The 21,345-nt window shown below is 33.5% G+C and overlaps 2 protein-coding genes across 2 annotated transcripts in view; both read right to left on the bottom strand.

Moving 5' to 3' along the window:
* Nucleotides 1-745: 745 nt before the first annotated feature.
* Nucleotides 746-6,396, bottom strand: LOC110101412 (BAG-associated GRAM protein 1-like). Its single transcript, XM_020829296.1, has 3 exons — nucleotides 5,998-6,396; nucleotides 1,037-1,087; nucleotides 746-847 (listed from the first exon to the last, which is right to left on the bottom strand). Exons 1-3 carry the CDS (start codon nucleotides 6,229-6,231, stop codon nucleotides 746-748), a joined length of 387 nt encoding a protein of 128 aa, XP_020684955.1. The 5' UTR covers nucleotides 6,232-6,396.
* A 10,394-nt stretch (nucleotides 6,397-16,790) lies between these two features.
* The window catches only part of LOC110101411 (25.3 kDa vesicle transport protein), an 18,133-nt gene continuing 13,578 nt past the window's right edge, over nucleotides 16,791-21,345 (bottom strand). Inside the window, exons 3-6 of the mRNA XM_020829295.2 lie at nucleotides 20,152-20,312; nucleotides 19,924-20,070; nucleotides 18,916-18,992; nucleotides 16,791-17,317 (exon numbers count right to left, since the gene is read on the bottom strand). Of these exons, the coding sequence (XP_020684954.1) occupies nucleotides 17,234-17,317; nucleotides 18,916-18,992; nucleotides 19,924-20,070; nucleotides 20,152-20,312 (469 nt within the window). The 3' untranslated portion in view covers nucleotides 16,791-17,233. The remainder of the gene's footprint in view (nucleotides 17,318-18,915; nucleotides 18,993-19,923; nucleotides 20,071-20,151; nucleotides 20,313-21,345) is intronic.

Here is a 21,345-nt window from a genome sequence, read left to right as displayed (position 1 = left end):
AGAGGTGCATCTGAAGAATTTGATTGGAATGGAAGCGATGATATGGGCATGTGGGTAGGCTTGCAGGATAACAACGAGCTTACAAATTTAGTATTCAAGAAGGCATACAATTGATGAAAAATGTTACACATAACATGGTTTTTTCCAAGAAATATTTTAAAACATAAGGTAAAAAAGAAAATTTTGAGTTACTATAATTTATACCTTTTTTTTCCTTTCAATACTCCATTTTGTAGTAAAATGTCGGCTCATGTGCACTAACGAAAAATACATTGATTCAATAACAGGAATAAATTGTGGAGTGATGGTGCTCACATCCAAAGAAGGACCTTGAGATCAATTCAATCGAATACAACAAAAATGACAGGCTAAGGACGCAACATCACACATAAGTTGCACAAATGTCACCCATTCACAAAACAGAATGCATAGATACATCTGAAAAATCGAATTTACCCAAAAAGGATCACTCATGTCATTGAATAACGCATAATAAGGCGTGTAAAAATATTTTAATAGGTTTATGAATAACGCATAACAAGGATCACATAATAAGGATCACATGTATTTTCACAAGTTCAGATTTTTTTCTCAAAAATGGAAATGCAAACATGATAAATAATTGAATATCCAATTCAAGATAAGGAACAAGAAAACAACACAATCCACATTAAACATTAACATGCCCACTAAATTTTTCCAACATAAACAAGATAAATGCTCAAAAGTTGAAATGTTACACTAGTCACCTAAATCGCTTTTGATCACCACATGTAATTATTGCATAAGGATCAGATGTCCCGTTCAAGTTTGCACCAATTAGGTTCTTGGCAGCTAGCAGTTCCAGCTGAAATAGTAATAAAAAATGGTTCACTAAGCAAATCAAAGGAATTACCCTGGAAGGATACCTATAGGCTTCCGTCCAGAGGACGGCTCTTTCCTCATTCAATGGGAGAGTTCTTTCTTACTCAGAAAATGAGAAAATATGTACTAACTACTTAGAGAGGAAAGATTGAAAAAAAAAAGAAAGAAATACCTTAATAACATAGGAAGAACTAACTTGAGAATCCCCTTTCAAATGGCTCATCTACAAAATAAGTGGAGAACTGCATGTCAAACAAATTGAAGAATTATTTCAAGAAGCAAATAAGAAGAATCAATTTATGCAACAAAATAGATAATTAAAGTGAATTAATGGTTTGATGTAGTTTAAAAAAAATTACCACAGCAAACATAATGCATCTTACTATATGTTAAACATACAGTATAACACCACACATTATTATTAGGGGTGTCAATTTTTGACACGACCCGGAAAAATCCGGGTTCATGTTCAACAAATCAACCCGTTTAAAAAACCGGGCCAGGTTCAAGTTGACCCAGCAACCCGAAATTGACACGAAAACTCGTATTTGACCCGAAAACCCGAGATTGACCATTGACCCGTTTTTTACTTGAAAATCGAATATTGACCCGATTTTTGACCCGAAAACTAGCATTTTGGGTCAACCTCGGATCATTCGTGTCGGGTCGGGTTCAGGTTGACCCAAATAGTGCCGGTTCAATTCCGGGTTCGACCCGAACCCGACCCGTTGACCCGAATTGACACCCCTAATTATTATCTCCTTCTACATAGGGCAAAAACTCCCGATTATTTTTTAAAAACTTCGTGTGGATGCTTAGGATCAAAAACAGGATGGTTAGAGGGGGAGGTTTATATCCATGGGTGGCTTTGTGGCAAAGGTAAAGATAGAAAACTTCAATATAATTTTTTGCCAATATGAGTAACATTCACAACAGTCAAGCTCAGAAAGTACGTACCGATTCATTCAATATATATCATCATATCAAAGACAAGATAATTTAGTTAAAATGTACAGTTATATTTCTTAAAAAGCTTATAATATAAAGCTATTTATCAACATGCTCACATATTCTTAAGGTATACGTGCCTAATTCCAAAAATTATAATATCGTCAAGTTCCTATCATATTGTGTCCATTACATGCTTCATGCTTTATATGAACATGTTTGTAGAAGTAACAATTGAAGTGAAAAGCATTGTCCTTTTTAAAAAAAGAAATCCATAATTTAGTTCAACTAGAGGACCATTCACGTGGTAATTTAGGTTAACTCCTACTACCATTGATATCAGTTTTTATTAAGTGTGATATGGTTCATCAAATATTCAGAAGCTATAGTGCCAAAAATGTAGTTTGAAATTTTGGTTATTTTAAGACATTCCTTTAGAAAGTTATAAAAAACTAATCCGAGTAGTGCAATCTTCTTGTTTCCTCAACATCAACAATTTAAGATATGTGTAGCTCAAGCAAATGTATCATACCTTTCAACCAACAGAAAAAACCATCCTGCGTATTTAGTTTCTAAACTTCTTTCACACCTTGTCAACAAAATTGGGGCAAACCAATTGATTAATACTCGAAACTCCTCTTTACCATGCAGTCCAAACCAGAAGATGGGTAAATTTCACCTAATAGTTACTAGAAACAAAGTGACAGTTGACAAAGAATGATAATATATTGAACTTTTTTATGGAACCATTCTATAGCCATGATAATCATTAAATTTATGGTTGGCATTGTACAGACAGCTACACGTACACAGGTCACAAACAAAACATCCAAGCTAGCATACTAGAGCAGAATTATGCCACTAACAAATTCAGCTTCCTACTACTTACATGTTAAGTCAACAAGTTTCTTCTAAGTTTAGAATTTTAATTCATTGAACATAATGTAAGCCACTGTTAACTTTATACACAAAATTGAAACATTATTTAATCTTTTTTCAGGACTTCATGATTTTTGTACCATGCTGACAAGTATATGATTTATTAAAGTCAGTAATGATGATTCCATGTAGTTGGCATTAGGTATTACTTATTTCAGTCTATGCCACAAGTAAACTGCAGCAATCTAAATCCTTACATTCTTTTAACAACTACTTGTAGTTTACAAAAGCCTACATTTGGCATGAGTAGACAAACTACTGCCACAAATACATAGTGCCCTATTACACCTATCATTCTTAATAATGTGTATAGACACTACTTCAGTAAAACTTAAAGGTTCTGATGCAAAACAAGCATGAGTGTAAGATTATTTTCCATATTAAGTTTTATTTTTGTGTCAATTTAATTCTAACATGTAATCTTTCTTCTTATATCAATCATTTTCCTAATGATGACATCAAATATATCATAGAACCAAAAATCCTGCTCATTGGCCGTCTCCCCGCCAACCCTCACCTTCATTATCAAATGAACAAGTCCTGCAACCAACCCAATCCATCTATTGTTTTGTAGCGAGCACAACATTCTATGTGACCTGTCAAATTGCCTCGGCACCAATCTATCAACGCCTTTTAGCATCACACTAACTCGTGTGCACTTCGACCAACTATGACCCTGTGAGGCATCGACCAACACGTGCCTCGATCACTAATTGCTTCATATGTTGTAAGTTTCGAACACCACATTACACCTCTCATCACCCACATGTACAACCTTTAAAACTATGCCTAATTACATAAAACATGGTGCACCCGCTACAACCTCACCACACTATATTGCCTCCCATAAAGTCTGCTGCAAATATCAATCTCCAGCAATCCCGTCCATCTCAATTTGCATGTGATATCTATCATTAATCCGACACAACATGTGATATCCCACGCTCCTCTCACAATCCTACTCAATTCCTCACAACCCAATCATGATTCACAATCAAACATTAGCATGTGTTTCACCCTCGCATTTTGGCACTCTCATATTTCTTATTTGCGACCTTCACCAAAACTTGCATTTCATCAATATATATGCCCTAGATTGACTTTGTTTTGCACAGACCGTCAATTGTCTCTTTCAACTCGCTCTTCCCCTCAAGTTAGCTTGCGCACGCTCACGCCATCCTACGCATCTCCTACCACTATTGTTGGTAGGCCCTATAATGACTTTAGCCAATCATCAGTGTCAACTCATCTACATCATACTCACCACTATCATGAAATCTCACACTCGCTGCTTTGCATCCAACTCTCTAATCACATCTATTGGTACTTCACCTAAGCTTAGTTTGCTTCTTTCATGAATGAATCAAGTCCAAATTGAAAACTAAATATAATTCTCTTGTTTCATCACTTAGTTTTCTTCTTCCTTCCTAATTTTATTATCATTCCTCAACTTATGTATTATAAACATGCATCATATACTTTCTATCGGGATCATTCTGAAGAATATTATCATGACAAGAAATCATAATTTCTTCTCTTCTTCACATGATACTTATGACTAGTATTCTTCAAAAAACCAAACAAATAAATTATTTAGTTCATATCATGATCATTATCAATCATATCATGATGATCACGTACATTCTCAAACTTGATATTGTGCCTGATATATCATATAATGGTGATCAGTAATACTTTCATCGATATCATGATAATCATGTCCATTCTAGCCTCCGATATGATACAACCAATGCCAATCCGCTAGATCTATCTTCTCTTAAATCTTAAGTCCCAAATCAACCTGGGTCATGTTGAAATATTCAATGCTAAATTAGATAGATGCCTTGAGGATACAAAAAGTCTCAAGTTATTTATTTGTACAATTACTCTAATGCCAACTCCATAAATCCTATTGTCTCTTTTTCCTTGAATGTTTGTGCCCAAGGGTGATGATGCATTTAACCTTGAGTTTGACTATGTGCCTAAGGATAGATTTGAGCTAGTTGCATGAGTGATCTTCCCAAAAAATGATGCTACACCTGAGTCTAAAGAAAATTTAGCCATTATTGTTGTTCCCCAACCTCTACAAATTGATATATAGATTGCTTCCACACTATCACTGCCAAATACATCATTGGCTAACTTTATTTTTTTCCTGCTTTCACCATTAAATTTGTCATATAGTTGCCCATACACTATGGCATAATGTTCACATCATACTATTATGACCACTTCATACCATCACCAATATTACAGCCATACTTTCATGGGATATTTCCTTGTGTTCTTCATTTCAGTGATAATGTACATCGCCATCCGGCTCCAAAACCTCCAAATTTTCACTAATTGCTAAGTGACTTATGGTCCTACTAGTCCTTCAAGTTGATTGCCAACCACCAAACTATAGTGCATGCATATTCTTGGGTTTAATTAGAGATATGCACAAACCAAGTCTATCTTCACCATCACCATGGTGACCTTTCAAATCTTTAAAATAGAGTTTATTTTGGCTTTGATGAAAGAATACAAGAAAAGCATGGTCATCAAATTATTTTCCATATTACGTTTTAAGCGTGTGCTAAGAATGTATTAAGAGCCCTAGTTTATCTATATAATGGGATCTAGTCTTGTATTAGAGGCACTTGATTGATTGATATGTATGTCATTCTCTCGCTCCCTCTGGAGTGTGTCTCTCTCTCCCCCTCTCTTCCTCAGCCACTATATTTTACATATGATGCCATCAGATTGAACACTATACGAGCCTAATTCACCTGAAGAGTGAATACATCAAGAAACATGTGAATTTGCATGATTGTTTAATATTTGATTTTGTACAAGTACTTAAATTAATCATCAAACTGCGAATTTACATAAGTTTTAGCATATAAAATAAAGAAGAATTAAAAAAAAGGATTGGTTCCGAAGCTATTAGGTTGATATCACTATATCAACAAAAAAATCCCTAAAACCCATGATATATGCGTATAAAAAAATAAAAAACAAAAAAACCCTGCATTCCGGTAAGAAGCATACACACCAAACTTACCAAATTTCGCACATGCCTATCTAATCAATGCCAGTTACCAAGCAAAACTTCTCACAAATTCTTGATAGAAACCCAAACCCAGCCGTCATATAATTATAAACCAAAAAAGGCTCATTCGTATATATTCTCACAGAACACCATTCTCGGCTAAGGAAATAAAAACAGAATTCAATAAAAAGGAATAAATTTCTACATCCGACCTTCTCCTTGTCATCGTACTCCCTGAGGAGCGGGTCTTTTGCAACCGCCATCTCATCACCGCCGAAAAGCCTATCGTCCTCTTTTCCAACTCCTCCTCCACTACCACCACAAAAACCAAGCCTTGCGATCTTCCCAAACAACGAGTAGACGGCGATCACCAAAAGCGCAGCGGCAAATGTGACCTCGATCTCCCACCACGATGGGAGGAGCACGTCTAGGGAGATCACCTCCATGCCGAGACAACGACGACCGAGCCGAGTAAAGTTTTCAGGCGGCGGATGAATCTAGGGCTTCCTGCGCGCGCGCGGGCTCCTGGAACGGCAAGCCATGATAGCGACCAGATAAAGAGCGGAAGAGAGAAATTTTGGGTCAACGAAGCGAGTTAGTTGGAGGGAGACGGCAAATGCGGATGAAACCAAAGAAAATGGGCTTTTGGTCTTTATCTGGAAAGACGTTAGAGGGCCCACGATCTTACAAGGTGAGGGATAATGACATAACCGACAATAAGAAACTGTACACGTGGCAAACATTTCGGGTTATAATTTTAAAAATATTTTAAAAAATAAAAATATTATAATAAATATAATTTTATATTTCTTATTGATATATCCTCAAAATTTTATCTTGATTTCGCACGAATCTTGAATCAAAATTAAGTTAAAATTTTTCGAAATTAAATTTGGGTCATTCGAACTCCGATGTTAGCAACTTATAGTCGAACTTAACTTCTCGAAAAGACGAATAGAACAACACCAAATTCAACCCAAGCCAAGCCCAAATGAGTCCAAATTGAAGACCAAAGTGCATATGGAAGGTTCAAACTATAAATTGAATAATCATATGATTTTCAAATATAAGATGCTTATAGTCGAATCGAGCGACTCGATGAGCCGAATCCAACGAACTTGAGATCATCAAATTCTGACTTCATTAAGACACTCAAATACTTGACAAATGGTCCAGAATCAAGGAAGTCGATATCAGTCGTCCATTCAAGATACTACGAACATGTTCTTGATCTTGCCTCTATTTACTGACCATATCACTCTCAAAAAATTATAAATAGACTCATCAATTCTTTATTGAGTGGGGAAAAAACAAGGAAGATAAAGAAGAGAGGAAATGAAGAGAAATCTGGAATATCTATTGTCATTAAGTTCCTCCTCGACCACCGCCCGACCACTAACTGTCGTTGGACTTTTGTCAGACATTCTCCATGCCACCAAGTGTCGTCAGACCTATACCCGGCCACCAATTATCGCCGGACTTTCGCTCGGTCACCAACTGACACCAGGTTTATGCTCAACCAACAATTGATGTTGGACTTCTGCCCGGGCGCCAATCGTCGCTCGACTGTAGTCTTTCTGACCTTCATCGTCTGATAATGATCCTTCAGACCACAATCATCCGACAACAGTCTTTTAGACCACTGCTGTCTACCGACTATGGTCCTTCCGACCTCTATTGCTCAATTATGATCTTTCCGATCACCTTTATCCGACTACGATCTTTCTGACCTCCGTCACCCACCTAATACATTCCTTCTGACTATCATCACCAAACTACGATCTTTCTGACCTCCATATTATGGTCCTGCCAACCAAATGAGCATGTTAATACTTATTCTTCCAACTCCCAACATGTCACCTGACTACGTCCTTCTAACTCCGTCTCCCAATTATAGTCCTTCTTATGACTTTCACCCAACTACGGTCTTTCTAACCACCATTATCGGCCGGCTATGGTCCTTCCGACCTCTGCCGCCCAATTACGATCTTTTCTACCACCTTCACCTGATTACAATCTTTCTATTTCCGTCACCCGCCGATTATGGTCATTTCGACCATCATCACCTGACTATCATCTTTCTAGCCTCCATCGCCTACCAATTATGATCCTGCTAACCAAATGAACATGTTAATACTGATTCTTCCAACTCCCACCATGTAATGCACTCTATATGATGTATATTTGTTACATCGAGCTAAGGCCTTCCCCTTAAGGAAGGGCCTCATTAGTAATCAACTACAAACATTAGCAAATTCATTCAAATTGTGCTATGCCCCATGATTTTTTTCCTTTTCAGAATTTTTCACATAAAAATCTTAATGTCCATTATGAACGCTATACCTTTATCTTTCATCTTTTTATGTATTGAATCTTCTTAAAATGTTAAGACGTTAAACTTTGAATTTCTCTACCACCATGAATATTTCAAGACACAACAATTATAATAATTTATATTAAATCATATATTTTTAATTTAAAATAAATTTTTAAGTAGACTAAAATAAGCTATCAAATTCATATAATTGAGAGAATTTTCTAAAATAATATTTTAATCCTAAACTCAAATAGAAAATTCTATTATTTTTAACTTCAAATAGAATTTACTATAAGCCAAAATTAAATTTCATGAGTGCATTGAGAGAGAGGATGAGAGTAAAATCATTTAGTAAGTCAAAAGAATCATAAGCAAAGATTTTAAAGTTAAGATATAGTTCAAAATTCAAAAAGTTTAATATGTGTTATAGCAAGTTTGCATAAAATATAAAATTTATGAGAAATATAATTCATGATTAATAATGAAAATGGTGATAAATGAACTAATGAAACAGCAAAACAACATTTATAATCCTACTAGAACATTTGTAACAATAGAAAAAAAAATATCATCTTTATATTATATGAAGATCCGATATGTATATAGATAAAATAACTTTATAAAACAACATTTTTTAATGTGAAAACTCATGAAAGACAAAAAACCATGAGATCTACGCAGGTTGAAACAATTCTACTAAAGTAAGTTGGAGATTGCAAATGAGATCATTTATCACAATTGGAAAAGGGGTTATAACAATATAGTGGAGATATATTATATAGGATGGTTTCCATGATGAACATTAAAAGAGCTTGAGGCATTGAAGTTTGCTTCATGAGATTGTTGATGGTTTGTTCGATCATTCCTCTCATATGAGGGTGACCAAGAAGTACCATACAAGCTATTGGCAATTGTTGATGATGTCATGGAATAATATTAGTAGTTATAATATTCATCGATGTTATTGATAATTATGGATTAAGAAGTCGTTGGTTGTTGGCATTTGTGTCGACGATGTGCATTAGCCTTGTTGGTGATGACATGCATCCACATTGTTAGAGATAGCAGGTAAAAAAATTGGTAGACATTAGCATTATTATTAGCAGTGTGTAGCATCCTATTTGGCTATATTATGCAACAACATTTCTATCGATGGTATGCATTATCCTTCTTGGTGATAGCGTGGGTCGACACCAATGGCAATCGCTTATGATAAGGTCGAGGTACATCAAAATAGATGTTGACGATCTGTATAAAATTTCTTGGTGATGGTGTGCATCAATATTAGTGTCGACAATATGTATTGTCATTCTTAATGATGATGTAATATGTATTGTCATTCTTAATGATGATGTATGTCTACAATATTAGCGACAGCTGACTACAAAGTTTGTGGCATCAACGTTGGTATTGGCAGCATGCATTAGCCTTCTTTAATATGATGTGCATTGACAATGGTATTTAAAAGATACCTCGGACTTCTTGGTGATTGTAGGTGATGAAGTTGAAAGTTCGTTAGGGATGTTAAGCCCTTGTGAACTAGCCCAAGGCTAACCAAGAGAGGGAGTAAATTTATATTTTTAAAATTTCTCAAACAAAAATCACAATCTTAAATCAAATCAATAATCACCACAAGAAAATCAAAGTGTAGAAATTTAATGCGAGAAAGCAGTAAGAAAGAATACACAGAAATTTATAGTGGTTCGGTCAACTTGACATACGTCTACTCCCTGGAGTCTCTCCTCCGGGTATTGCACTAAATTCAGTTACTCTTCTTTTGCTCCCACAGCAAGGCGGAGAAGCATGTACAAACCTCTTTTCCACTGACACCGATCAGGCAGAGAACCCAACTCCTTTTGCTTTCTCCTGATTTAGGCTGAAAAGCCGACTCCTTTCGCTTCCTTCTGAAGCAGGAAGAGAACCTTGATCAGTTGCTGAAGTATACTTCTCAAACCTCCAAGGAATCAAGGACGACGACTGGAGAAGATGACTCGGATCCTTGCTTGGAGTAACCTTTGTAAAACCCCTCACAAACTCCCCCTCACAAGATCCTCTCTCTCTCTCTCCCTTACTCTCCCTCTCCTATTGGCTCTCTCAGGCCAATACAGTAGCAAAAGATACAATCTTGGGTAAAGAAGATGTCTTATATAGAAGAGTTTTGGATTTGCTCTTAATTGCAACAAACCGACATTATCGTCCAGGATGATCTACGGATCATCCTGTACGATTAGTTCAAATAGTTGAGTATCGTCTAGAACATCGCCCTGAATGCATGCCTTGATGATGGAAAAGTAAAATGATCATCCCGGATGATTTCGTAATCATCCCGGATGATTAGTTCAAAATGGAAAATATCATTCAACACATCGCCCTGATTGCATGTCTGAAATATGAAAAAATAATTGATCATCTAGGACGATTAGGGATCATCCCGGACGATTAGTTCAAAAACAATACACATCGTCCAGAACATCGTTTTGGTCGTCCATGAAGAAACTAAGATTTATTTTACTGATCGTCACGAATGATATATCGTTCAATCAAACTTTATTTGCTTTTCTTAATTACAACACTAATTTAGGCATAATTGCACTTCATCATCCAGGGCGATGTCCTAGACGATGTCCAAAAATAAAACATGCCTAAACAGATCTAGCGACAGGTTCTTTCTTATTTGAGCCTATCGTCCTGAATGATGCTAATATCGCCCAGGACGATTTGCTTAATTGTGTCTGCCTTAATTAGAGTTTTTATTTTTAACTGATTGTCTATAACGATTTGGGATCATCCCGGACAATATGATCAAAATAAAAAAAACTCTAAAACGGTCAGAATTCTTCCCCCGAATATGTTTGTGCAAGGTTGCTTAGCATTAGGACCCACATTGTTATTAAAAACTCAAGAAAATGTAAAAGATATTTGATGTACATTACAAATTGACTCAGTCCTAATCTATCCAATTTTGAGCTGACTTAATTTGCAATTGACCTTCTGAACCTGAAACATTAGTATACAAGGTAATCATAGAAAAACATAAGTGTCAGAAATGTTTGCTATCATCAAAATTATAAATCCTAAATCCAGATTCGCAACAGAAGTCAATGGGCAGCATGTGATATCCTAACTTTATGATAAAATTTCATTATTATAAATATGCCAAAAAAATTTGTCGGATGGCCTCTTTTGAGTTGTGTATATAAACAATTTTTACAATCAAGGTGCCAGATTGACATTTGAAGATTAGGCTTTAGAAATAGGGATATTTTTATTTTGTTCATATGTAACAGTCACAAGAGCAAAATAACGAAGTTGGCAAGCGAGTAAGAGAATTAACAAGCAATAGTCTATATATTAGAAAATTAATATGCATATATATATATATATATTTGCAGTGCATCTGTCAACTTAATTATTAAAATGTTAAGTTAACATAAACATCCCATCAAGCTAATTATAAAGCATATGAAATGTATGTATACTTATGTGAAATTTAAAAAAGGCATTGAAAATTCCGAAGAGCAATTTTCTCTACTCCTAGCCAACAATTAATTATCCTCTCCCAAAAACTAATTTTGTACAGCCTTTGTGAGAGAGCAAAGTGAGAGAAAAATAAAGCATGCTAAGTATTATAAGCCATCTTCAACAATTGGTTCTATGTGCTTGGCTCTTCATGCACTCGTAGACATGTGGGCAATATTATTTTTAATTGTACTTTATTTTGTTGTACTAATTTTTTTCTCTATTTTGTTAAGTTGTTTATGAAGAAAAGCTTATGGAATAAAATTATTGTTTTAAAACCAAATTAGACATATCAAACATCAGTCAAATTCAAATGAAACAAATGATAATAAATAAATAAAAGCATTTAGGAATTATCTATTTCATTTTGGGTTGATTAATTCAATTTATTAGTTATATCTAATATTCTCTAATATTCAAATAGAAGTAGAAAATCAGTTCAAATTTTAAACAATTTCTAAATTTGAAAGTAAATTAAACCATTTTCTTCATTTCAATTATAATTTCTATAAAAATAATCAATTTTATGCGACTCTCATCCCAATCAACAATATCTTTCTCCTCAGACAAGCTACCTCTCCAAAATAAGAGGGGACTTCTTAAAGGCAAAGGTCCAACGATTAGGAGGTGAAATATATTTTTAATGCATTTGTCTCAATATTCTTTTACTCTTTTGTATTGAAGGGGCGTCAACAATAAATTAGTAAATAAGAATTTGACCAAGTTAAGCTGGCTTTATCATTACCTTCAAACTAATTGTTAGGAGAAGAGGAAGTTAGATCTCTCATTTCCTCCATTTTCTGAGGGACAATGTAATTTATATGATCCACCGGTGAAATGTCATATTATTTTCTTGCAGTTGTGACCACCTCTTAGATACAATTATAATTATTCATCTTTAGGTTATATTTTTTAGCATCTCTAATATAATTTCAAAATCATAAAGAAGCTTAAGTGGTTTTGACTTTTGAAGAGTAAGGCTTCGTTTATAACAGTTTTTTTTTATGCTTTCTAAAGTAATTTTCTAGAACAAAAAGTTCTAGCAAAAAAGTTTTTGAACTAGAAACATCTGTACTAGAAAACAGTTTTAGAAAACAGTAAGAAAGTAATCCTAAACAAAACCTAAATCATTAATATAGCTTTGTCTTGTGGTCATATGAACCATATATGAATAAGAACATGCATGTCATGAGATGCCTTATTCTTGACTACAAATTTTTGGGACTCGTTGGCATTTTAACTTTGAAATATCATGTTGTTTTGTATCCTTTCTTGATAATATAAATGAGAGAAAAGAAAGTATCATCGTGAGCATAATAGAGCATTTTTAGAGTCTATAATGTACTTTTTATTGTTGTTTAAAAAAGTTGATGGGCTTCTGTTGATCGCATAGGAGGTAAGGTTTTTTTCTTTTTATATCATAAATTAAAACTAATAAAGGAAGTATGATAAAAGATAAGATAAAAAAGGGAAGTCAATACCTTATGATGAAGAATCGATAGAGATGGATGAGAGAGAGAGAGAGAGAGAGAGAGAGAGAGAGAGAGAGAGAGAGAGAGAGAACCATAAAGAAGCCTGTGAGCAAGGAGAAGAGCTTAATGGTGATTGAGTGAAGACTTGATGTATAGTTGAGGTGGTGATCACAAACTTAATTAATATTCTAATTAGCATGTTCATGGTTATGATATTTGTTTGGATGATGATTTTTTTCTTGATTATGAATATAATAAACAAACATGTAAAATCAATATATTTCATCAATGTATTTTTATTGATATGAGTTTAAATTTATAATTATCTTAATCATAAATGCTCATGTTTAATATTTATGAGATTCTTATGTGCACCTTGTGATGATTAAATTATAATATAAGACTGATTATAAAAACATTATTGTTAAAGTAGTGACGTAATATGTTACATGATCAATTTGATATAAAATCCTAATAATTACTTGAGCCCAGACTTATGAGTCCCCATGTATTTTGGGGTGATAAGTTTTAATCAACATAGCCAACATGTAATAAGAGCTCTTGCAATTATCTTATATGGAACCTCATAATGATTCATTGATCTCATAATAATGGGTTCCTATGTGCTTTGGGTTGATGATCCCTACATGTTTTTGGTTTATAACCCTATAACCGACAAGTGATAATGAAATTAAATAATTAACAAAATGACGTGAATAAAACAAAGTGAAAATGTGAATGGGTTGATGTTATTCTTTGCATTTAATGTCATACACTATGTGCTACCACAAGTCTATACATTGAGTTATATCATGCTTTACTCATTAATTATTATACTTACGTATCATCTCACTTACAATTTAGTCATTTTGTATATATTAAACTTTGATTACATACTAAATGTTGGCCTCTACTTAGCCAAAACTATTATAGGTTGATTACCAAAGTTGTAGAAAGTAACTTGAACTTTATAGATTCTACGAGTTAGATTTTGTTTGTTATTATATCTAAAGTTACCTAGTGGATCCTTTGAATTCACTATGTATCTAACAAATACCATATGTTATCTAGTGGATAGCTTGAACCTATTAAGTTCTAAGACAAATGATAATAACTTTGTTAATGCCTTGAACACATTAAAGATCTTAGATGGGACCTCACAACATTGAGGAAGACAAGATAACAAAAAAGTATTCCAACAACTTAAAATATGACGAAAGGGGAAAATTTCATAGAAAAATAGCTTATTAGGTTTGAATATGAATCACAAGGTATGCCTAAAGCATACATCATTTTAGATTCATAGTCATGTTTAATTAAATCATTATAATGTATGTTTTGAAAGAATTCATTCATATTCAAATCAAAACTATATATATTATTTTGCATTTTCCATTAATCGTGTTAATTGATATTTTTTATTTATATTAATTTAGGTTTAGTTGATCAAGTATATTTTGACAATAGGGGTCAAATTATTGTTGATTTGGGCTTGATCACTCAAGTCAACATGGCAAAGTCAATTCATTTGTCAAATTAACTCAATTATAAGATGTCATCTATAAATAAGTCGTCAATTGAAAGTCACTCGGGGAATCAACCAAGAACTCGTAAGAGATGACGAAATAAAGCAAGTTACAAATCAATAGGCAAGCAATAAGTTTCACCCTTTACCACAAAATCAAATGTATTTTATTAATAATATTGGACATATAGTATATGACAAACAAAAGTCATACATTACAGACAACACTCGACTAAGTTGAATCCAGCCATTAGTATTAGTCCAATAATATATGTTCAATCAATTTGTCGTCTTCAGTTGTTTGGCCCATTCACTCACCAACGATGAACCCACCCTCAGATAAGTGTTGTATCTACGAGAGGCTACAAACAACACAATAGAGACATCCACTACTAATGAAATAGTGATTTGTGCTTCAAATTGTAGCACAAATCTCAATGTGCTAAAAAATGAGAAATTGTTGCTCTAAGTACCAACTCTTATTTTATAATAGTTTGTAAACCCACTCAGCCCACTCTTTTGTTGTATGTTCTTTGAATTTTTTTCTATTTTTTCATATTTTTGTGATTCACCCTTCCAAACAAGAGAACACCCCAAACTTTTATGTTAAAAATTTACCAATAAATCATCAAATTAATTTTATTTATATATCGAACTCGTAGGAAATAATAAATTATTCATTAAGAATGTAATGAAAATAAAATCGTGAATGTAATAAAGAGAAAAAATAAGAGCTATAATTTTATGGTACTATTTGAGAGATTATTTAAAAAAAAACTAATTAAATGTATATTTAATAAATAATAAAATTTAAAAGTTCTTTGAGAGATAAAAGCTTCCTTTTTGATAAATTTCTTATTGCTTTCTTTCTAAACTAATTTTTTAATATTTAAAATTCTAATTTAAAATTTTTTATAATAAATTTTTTTAAATTATCCCAAATAGAACCAATATTTAATAATTTCACAATGCTCATTGAGAGATTTGTAGCAAATAAAAATACTTTAATGTTAATTTTATAAATAGACAAAAATTAAAAAAAAAAAATTTGACAATAACTAAAATTGATGGTTCCTTCTTTTAGCACACATCAAACATAAAGATTTAATTCTTACCAAAATATTTGAATTTTTTTCAAATCTTAGTTTCAATGCCACAAAGATATTGTGGATTAAAGGCCTTAGGATATTACAAACGTGTAGGCTTTTATATGAATTTGTTGATTGAATGGCATAAAGGTATTTACACAAACAATGCAAGATTTTGCCACTAAATAGCATTCATTGCATATGATCATGCTATTATTTCTTCGCAAAACACACAAAAAAAAAAATTCACAAGGCTTAGACCCTTTAGCTCAAATGCTTCCTTTATAAAAGGTGTCATTTATTGTAGTAAAGTTGAGATAGATATGGTGACATTAATACAATATGATTAGATATCATGATGGCCATGATATCCAAATAATAAATACCTTAAAAGATAAATTGAATTGGTTTATTAAAGCTTTGTTTGGGACGACTTTCTTACTGATTTTTAAAAACAACTTATTAGCATAAAATTTTTATTTTTATAGTAAAAAATTGCTTTAAGAAGCAGTTAGAAAGTCATCCCAAACGAAGCCTAAAAGGAGGATATAAGTAACTGTACTACCTTATCATGATAATAATTGCAAAAATCTTCTATTGTGATAAACAAATATGATACACATTTATTGCATAAGGTTTTAGTTCAAGATTAGGTAAGTTTGGCATAAAGAGAGAAAGAAAACTTATGCATTACACATACCATCAACTTACTCGATTATAATAAAATTGTTGACAAATATGATAAATTTTGAAGGCATGTATTCATACATTTCACCATACATGCATGAATATACCCATACAAATATAGATATAAAAATATAATAATTCACAATCTATACACATACTCGCACACATATATACATATATAATTAAGCAACATGCGAGAGATAATGATCAAACAAAATATTATTCACATTTATCTCATTAAGACTCATTTGAGGCCACTTTCTTACTGTTTTTTTCTAGCTAGAAAGCTGCTTTAAGAAACAGTAAGAAAATCATCCCAAACAAAACGCAAGTAAACAAGCATATAAAAACCAGACAAACACAAGTTAAGAATCGAGCAGACGACAAACAATGATCATTTTTGAAGGCCTTAATTGTATTTTCACAATATGGTTGGTAATATGAAAGAGTTGAGTCCAAAGCATTGATAGAGACATAAAGAGCAAAAAAATACTGAATCCGAAGAAGGTAGAGCATGAGAGGGGACAGAGCCCCAAACCCATACAGGTTCAGTTGATAATGCAAGAATGGACCTCTTTAAATTAACATATAAGATATGTAAAACACCCTGCGCTAAGTTACTATAATTGCTGAACCGGTTATCCTGATAACGCAAAGTTGAAGCTAGTATGGTGCACAGTGGACCACAAATAATCATTGAAATCTGCACTCTTACCACAAAGTCCATATGCCTTTCCAGTATTTTCAATGCCTCCATGCAGTCCTATCCTCGATAATCTTGAAAATGAAAAATGTTGAAAAAATAAAAGAGCACTCACGAGGATAAGAACAATTGATTTATCACCAGATCTTGGTCTTAACCCAGAAGAGTAACAGTACCACCCCAATTACAATAGCAACAGGAGCCCACTTGCGTATCAAAGCCTGAAATCAGCATTAGTAAATGAGTCAATCTTAATATTTATTTAAAAATATGAGTCAATCTTAACACGACACGAATGACCCGTGGCCGTGAAAAAAAATGCTAGTTTTCAGGTCAAAATGTGTTAATCTCCACTTTTCGGGTAAAAAACAGGTCAAAACGGGTCAATTTCGGGTCAAAGAGTCAACCCGAACCCAGCCCGATTTTTTGAAACGGGTCAAATTGTTGAACTCGAATCCCACCCATTTCGAGTCCGTGTTAACCCTAACCCGGAATTTTCGGGTCGGATTCGAGTCGGATTTTCAGATCGTGTCAAATATTGACACCCCTGCATAAAACCATCATAAATGAGAAGGATACATCTTCAGGAAGGGCTTTCATCAAGGTTTTCCCAGGCCCAAAATATTACAAAACTTCCAAGTGTGAAGCCTTAGCGCCTTGCAGATAGTGCTCTCAGTGATGATATAGTTTTAAGCGATAATTGTAGTTATAGCAACAATAATAATTATGATAAACCTATCTCAAATAAAATTGCAATTAACTGGTTCGTGAAAAAATTGCACTGCGTCAAAAGAATGCTGAAGTATAAACACAGTGAAATGAGTATTCCTTGGGAAAAACCGTCAAAAAATGTTGGCTTGCCGGTTACTGCCATCCTTCTGTCCAGTAACTGGTTCTGTTTTGAAAAAGTAGCTTCACAGGTGATGAGTGGAAAGTAGAATTTCATTAAGGCCTCATTTGATTCTCCCCACGTTTTTTTCGTTCTTAAGTGGAGGTATTTCAATGGAGAAGCAGAATTTTTTTTCTTCTCAGATCGGGAAAAATACGGAGGTGTAGCAAAAGGTGTTTTGAAAAAGTCGCATAAACAAACAATAAAATAATAATTTTTTCACCGATTGAAATCGGAAACGGAAAACTTACAACCAATCAAACGAGGCCTAAAGCACATAAGTTCTAGTATATATGAATTTCATCTGTTCTAGTATGTATTTCAAAGTTCCCAACCTAATATACTTCCTGCAGCCCAACAAATACAAACACTCTGGTGTATCCTAACAACAAAGCCGAGAAGGGCTTTGGTTTACAAAGCTGTATCCTAATCAATAACGAGGCATTATATCATATGGTTTCTTAAGCCAAAAATAGCACTTTAAAGTTGCTAGGACAATAAAATTTATAATGAGTGAATAGGTTGACTTAATAATAACGATAAGTGGAGATAAAATTTAATAAATTATAGCATAAAAAAGAATATCTAAGGCCCATAAGAGTTGATGTTGCAACGCCTTTAAAATATGGAAGTACATCGAGGCCAGTTGTAATATATTTTTTGCTTGTATCCTTAAAAATTTGTACAACAATGCATAGTGTAATATCATAATTTCATTCTTTTAGTTATTAAAAAAATTATAAAATTGTTATTAGCCCGCTAACTAGGGTCTTGGATCTTGGATCTGCCACTGTTCAAGTGTTTAACAACCCTTAAAAATACACAAGTAACATAACTCGTGAAATGAACTTCCTCTAGAACATTCAAGAACAAGAGGCTTCATTTGAAAACTATGAAAAGGGAACAGTAAATTAGAAAAAGAGCAAATACCTGACGATTTAGATCTTTTGCCTTGTCCGCATATATGCGAGATTCCGATGTTAACCTGCTTGACATTTCACTGACCTCTGCAACCAAATCAGCATCACTTTCTTACATTAGAATTGCAGAAATACATAAGAATTATGGCACTTAAAAAACACCATAGAAAATGAAAGGCTTCTGCATTAGTTTCAACTTGGAGACACGATTTGGTTTTCAGAATTCCATATTAAGGTTTCGTTTGGGAAGGCTTTCTTTCTGCTTCTTAAAATAATTTGTTAGTATAAAAAATAAAATTTTTCTACTAGAAAGCTGTTTCAAGAAGCAGTAAGAAAACCGTCCCAAATAAAGTCTAAGCCTCCCTAGGAAAAAAGAGAAGTACGAGTTCTTTAGTTATTCAATGGACAGAATAACATAATTCGAAATCCGTACAAAAGCCAGGGAAGGCTCTATAGTAAATCATCCCAAAACTAGATATAGATAGATCAATTCATCAGGAAAAAATAGATGATTCTCAACAAACAGAAATTAAACTCAGAATGAGGAAAGAATCCAAAAGGCAGAGTACAATTATATAGGTTAAAGAAAATAGATATAACTAAGCTTAAATAAGAGTTCAATCCTTCTAAATACTGCAATTTTACTCGAAGATTCCATGATCCTTCAGTGACAGAGCTTGTTACAATGTGCAAAGATAAGAAACATTAGAGGGATAAATAATTACACTGCATAGGCCCATTGTTTAAGATCCTTTCATGCATAAGAAACTGATATCGCCAACATAATAGTCAGTTTAAACTTAGAAAGATTTTGAGTACACATATACCTAAATAAAGAAGAAAAAAAACATTGCCTAGTAACAAATTTGATGTAATGAAATTGGCAAGCCCTCAACCGACAATGTGAGAAACAAAATCTGATTCCATTTGAATGAATTGCCTATTAATGAACTCAAAACCATAAGAAAAAAAAGAAATGCTTAAAGCAAAAATACTAAACAGATTAACAGATACTTACGGTCTAACTTTTGACCAACACCAAGAACCTCCTGAACGTTGCGAGTCATTATCTGATGGACTTCGTAGAGCTCATCATTCAACTTTGCAAGGTTTCTTTGAGTATGGGTGTCCTGGTATAGTTTCTTAGTCTTTTGTATGAAGGTATCTTCATAGCAATCAAACAAAATGAAATTAGAACTAAACAGTTCAAATCAAGGAAAGAAAATTTGCCAGTTAACAAACATACCAAATTTAATAAAAGCATATGGCCTCGCAGCAGTTTCAATCTGATCCCCATTGACTCTTTCAAACTCATTTTTAAGATCCTCCAAATATTGGAAAATAAGTTTCCTTGGATATGAGCGATCACACATTGTAAGATAGCAAACACGGCCCTCAATTATATAGCTGTTAAAATTAGTTAAGTAAACAATGAAATGCAAGGGTGCAGCTGTAGAAACCTGTCCATCACACTGTTATAAAGAAGCACTTACTGCCAGTAATGAAAGAGTTTAAACAACAGAATTCCACCACCACTGTTAGAGTCGCACAATTTCAAAAACATGTATAAAAAATGTTCCCAAAAATGAATGATGGACTAATGACTGAAGATACTGTAAGACCCAATATAAGGTGATGTTCTAAATGTATAAATCTCTATAAAATTTAATATTAATTTATTAACTATCTGTTAATGAGATTAATATTAATTATGTAAGTTTAATATTTTCAAAAACATGTATAAAAAATGTTCCCAAAAATGAATGATGGACTAATGACTGAAGATACTGTAAGACCCAATATAAGGTGATGTTCTAAATGTATAAATCTCTATAAAATTTAATATTAATTTATTAACTATCTGTTAATGAGATTAATATTAATTATGTAAGTTTAATATTAAATATTGTTATATTGATATCAACAAATATAGTGATTTGATTTAGTATTAAAACCAAATAAAATAATTAGTAAAATTCTGAATAGATGCTTGGTTTGGTAATAGCAGTTATAGCTTGGGCCCACACTCCAAACCTTATCTAGTTATCTGCATGGATTAGTGCTGTCACGGAAGAGAGAACACGGGATGGATAATTGAAGTGCAGGAGGATTATTCTTTAATTGGGTTGAATGTTTCTCTCGGGACTGTAGAAGAAAACGCAGAAATTGATAGGAAATTCGCATATTCACTTGTAGCAATAGGCGGAGAAGTCTTGTGCAAGGGGCGGGGAATTTCTACAGAAAGAGGAGGACGAAGTGCTGGGTTTTAACAGAGAAATTCTGTAGCAAGAGGCGGACATCAGTGGGGTTTCGGCACAGTGCTGAAGTTCCCTGTTCTCCTTTCGACACAATTCCTGCTTGCGGGATCGTGAGTATTCTTGGAAATTCCTTGTTGCTGGCTTCAGCATAGTGACTGCCTGTGGAAGAATTCAGCATAGTT

This window comes from Dendrobium catenatum, unplaced genomic scaffold (assembly GCF_001605985.2).
Source record: "Dendrobium catenatum unplaced genomic scaffold, ASM160598v2 fragScaff_scaffold_1443, whole genome shotgun sequence".
Lineage (NCBI taxonomy): Eukaryota > Viridiplantae > Streptophyta > Magnoliopsida > Asparagales > Orchidaceae > Dendrobium > Dendrobium catenatum.
This window is presented reverse-complemented; position numbering and strand designations above follow the sequence as displayed.

Excerpts from the sequence above, each read along its gene's own strand:
- LOC110101412 (XM_020829296.1), bottom strand. The coding sequence starts at position 6,231 with ATGGAGGTGATCTCCCTAGACGTGCTCCTCCCATCGTGGTGGGAGATC. Across the intron at positions 1,088-5,997 it reads AGTACGATGACAAGGAGAAG|ATGAGCCATTTGAAAGGGGA; the intron begins GTCGGATGTAGA and ends CTTATTTTGTAG. Across the intron at positions 848-1,036 it reads GTTCTTCCTATGTTATTAAG|CTGGAACTGCTAGCTGCCAA; the intron begins GTATTTCTTTCT and ends TTACTATTTCAG.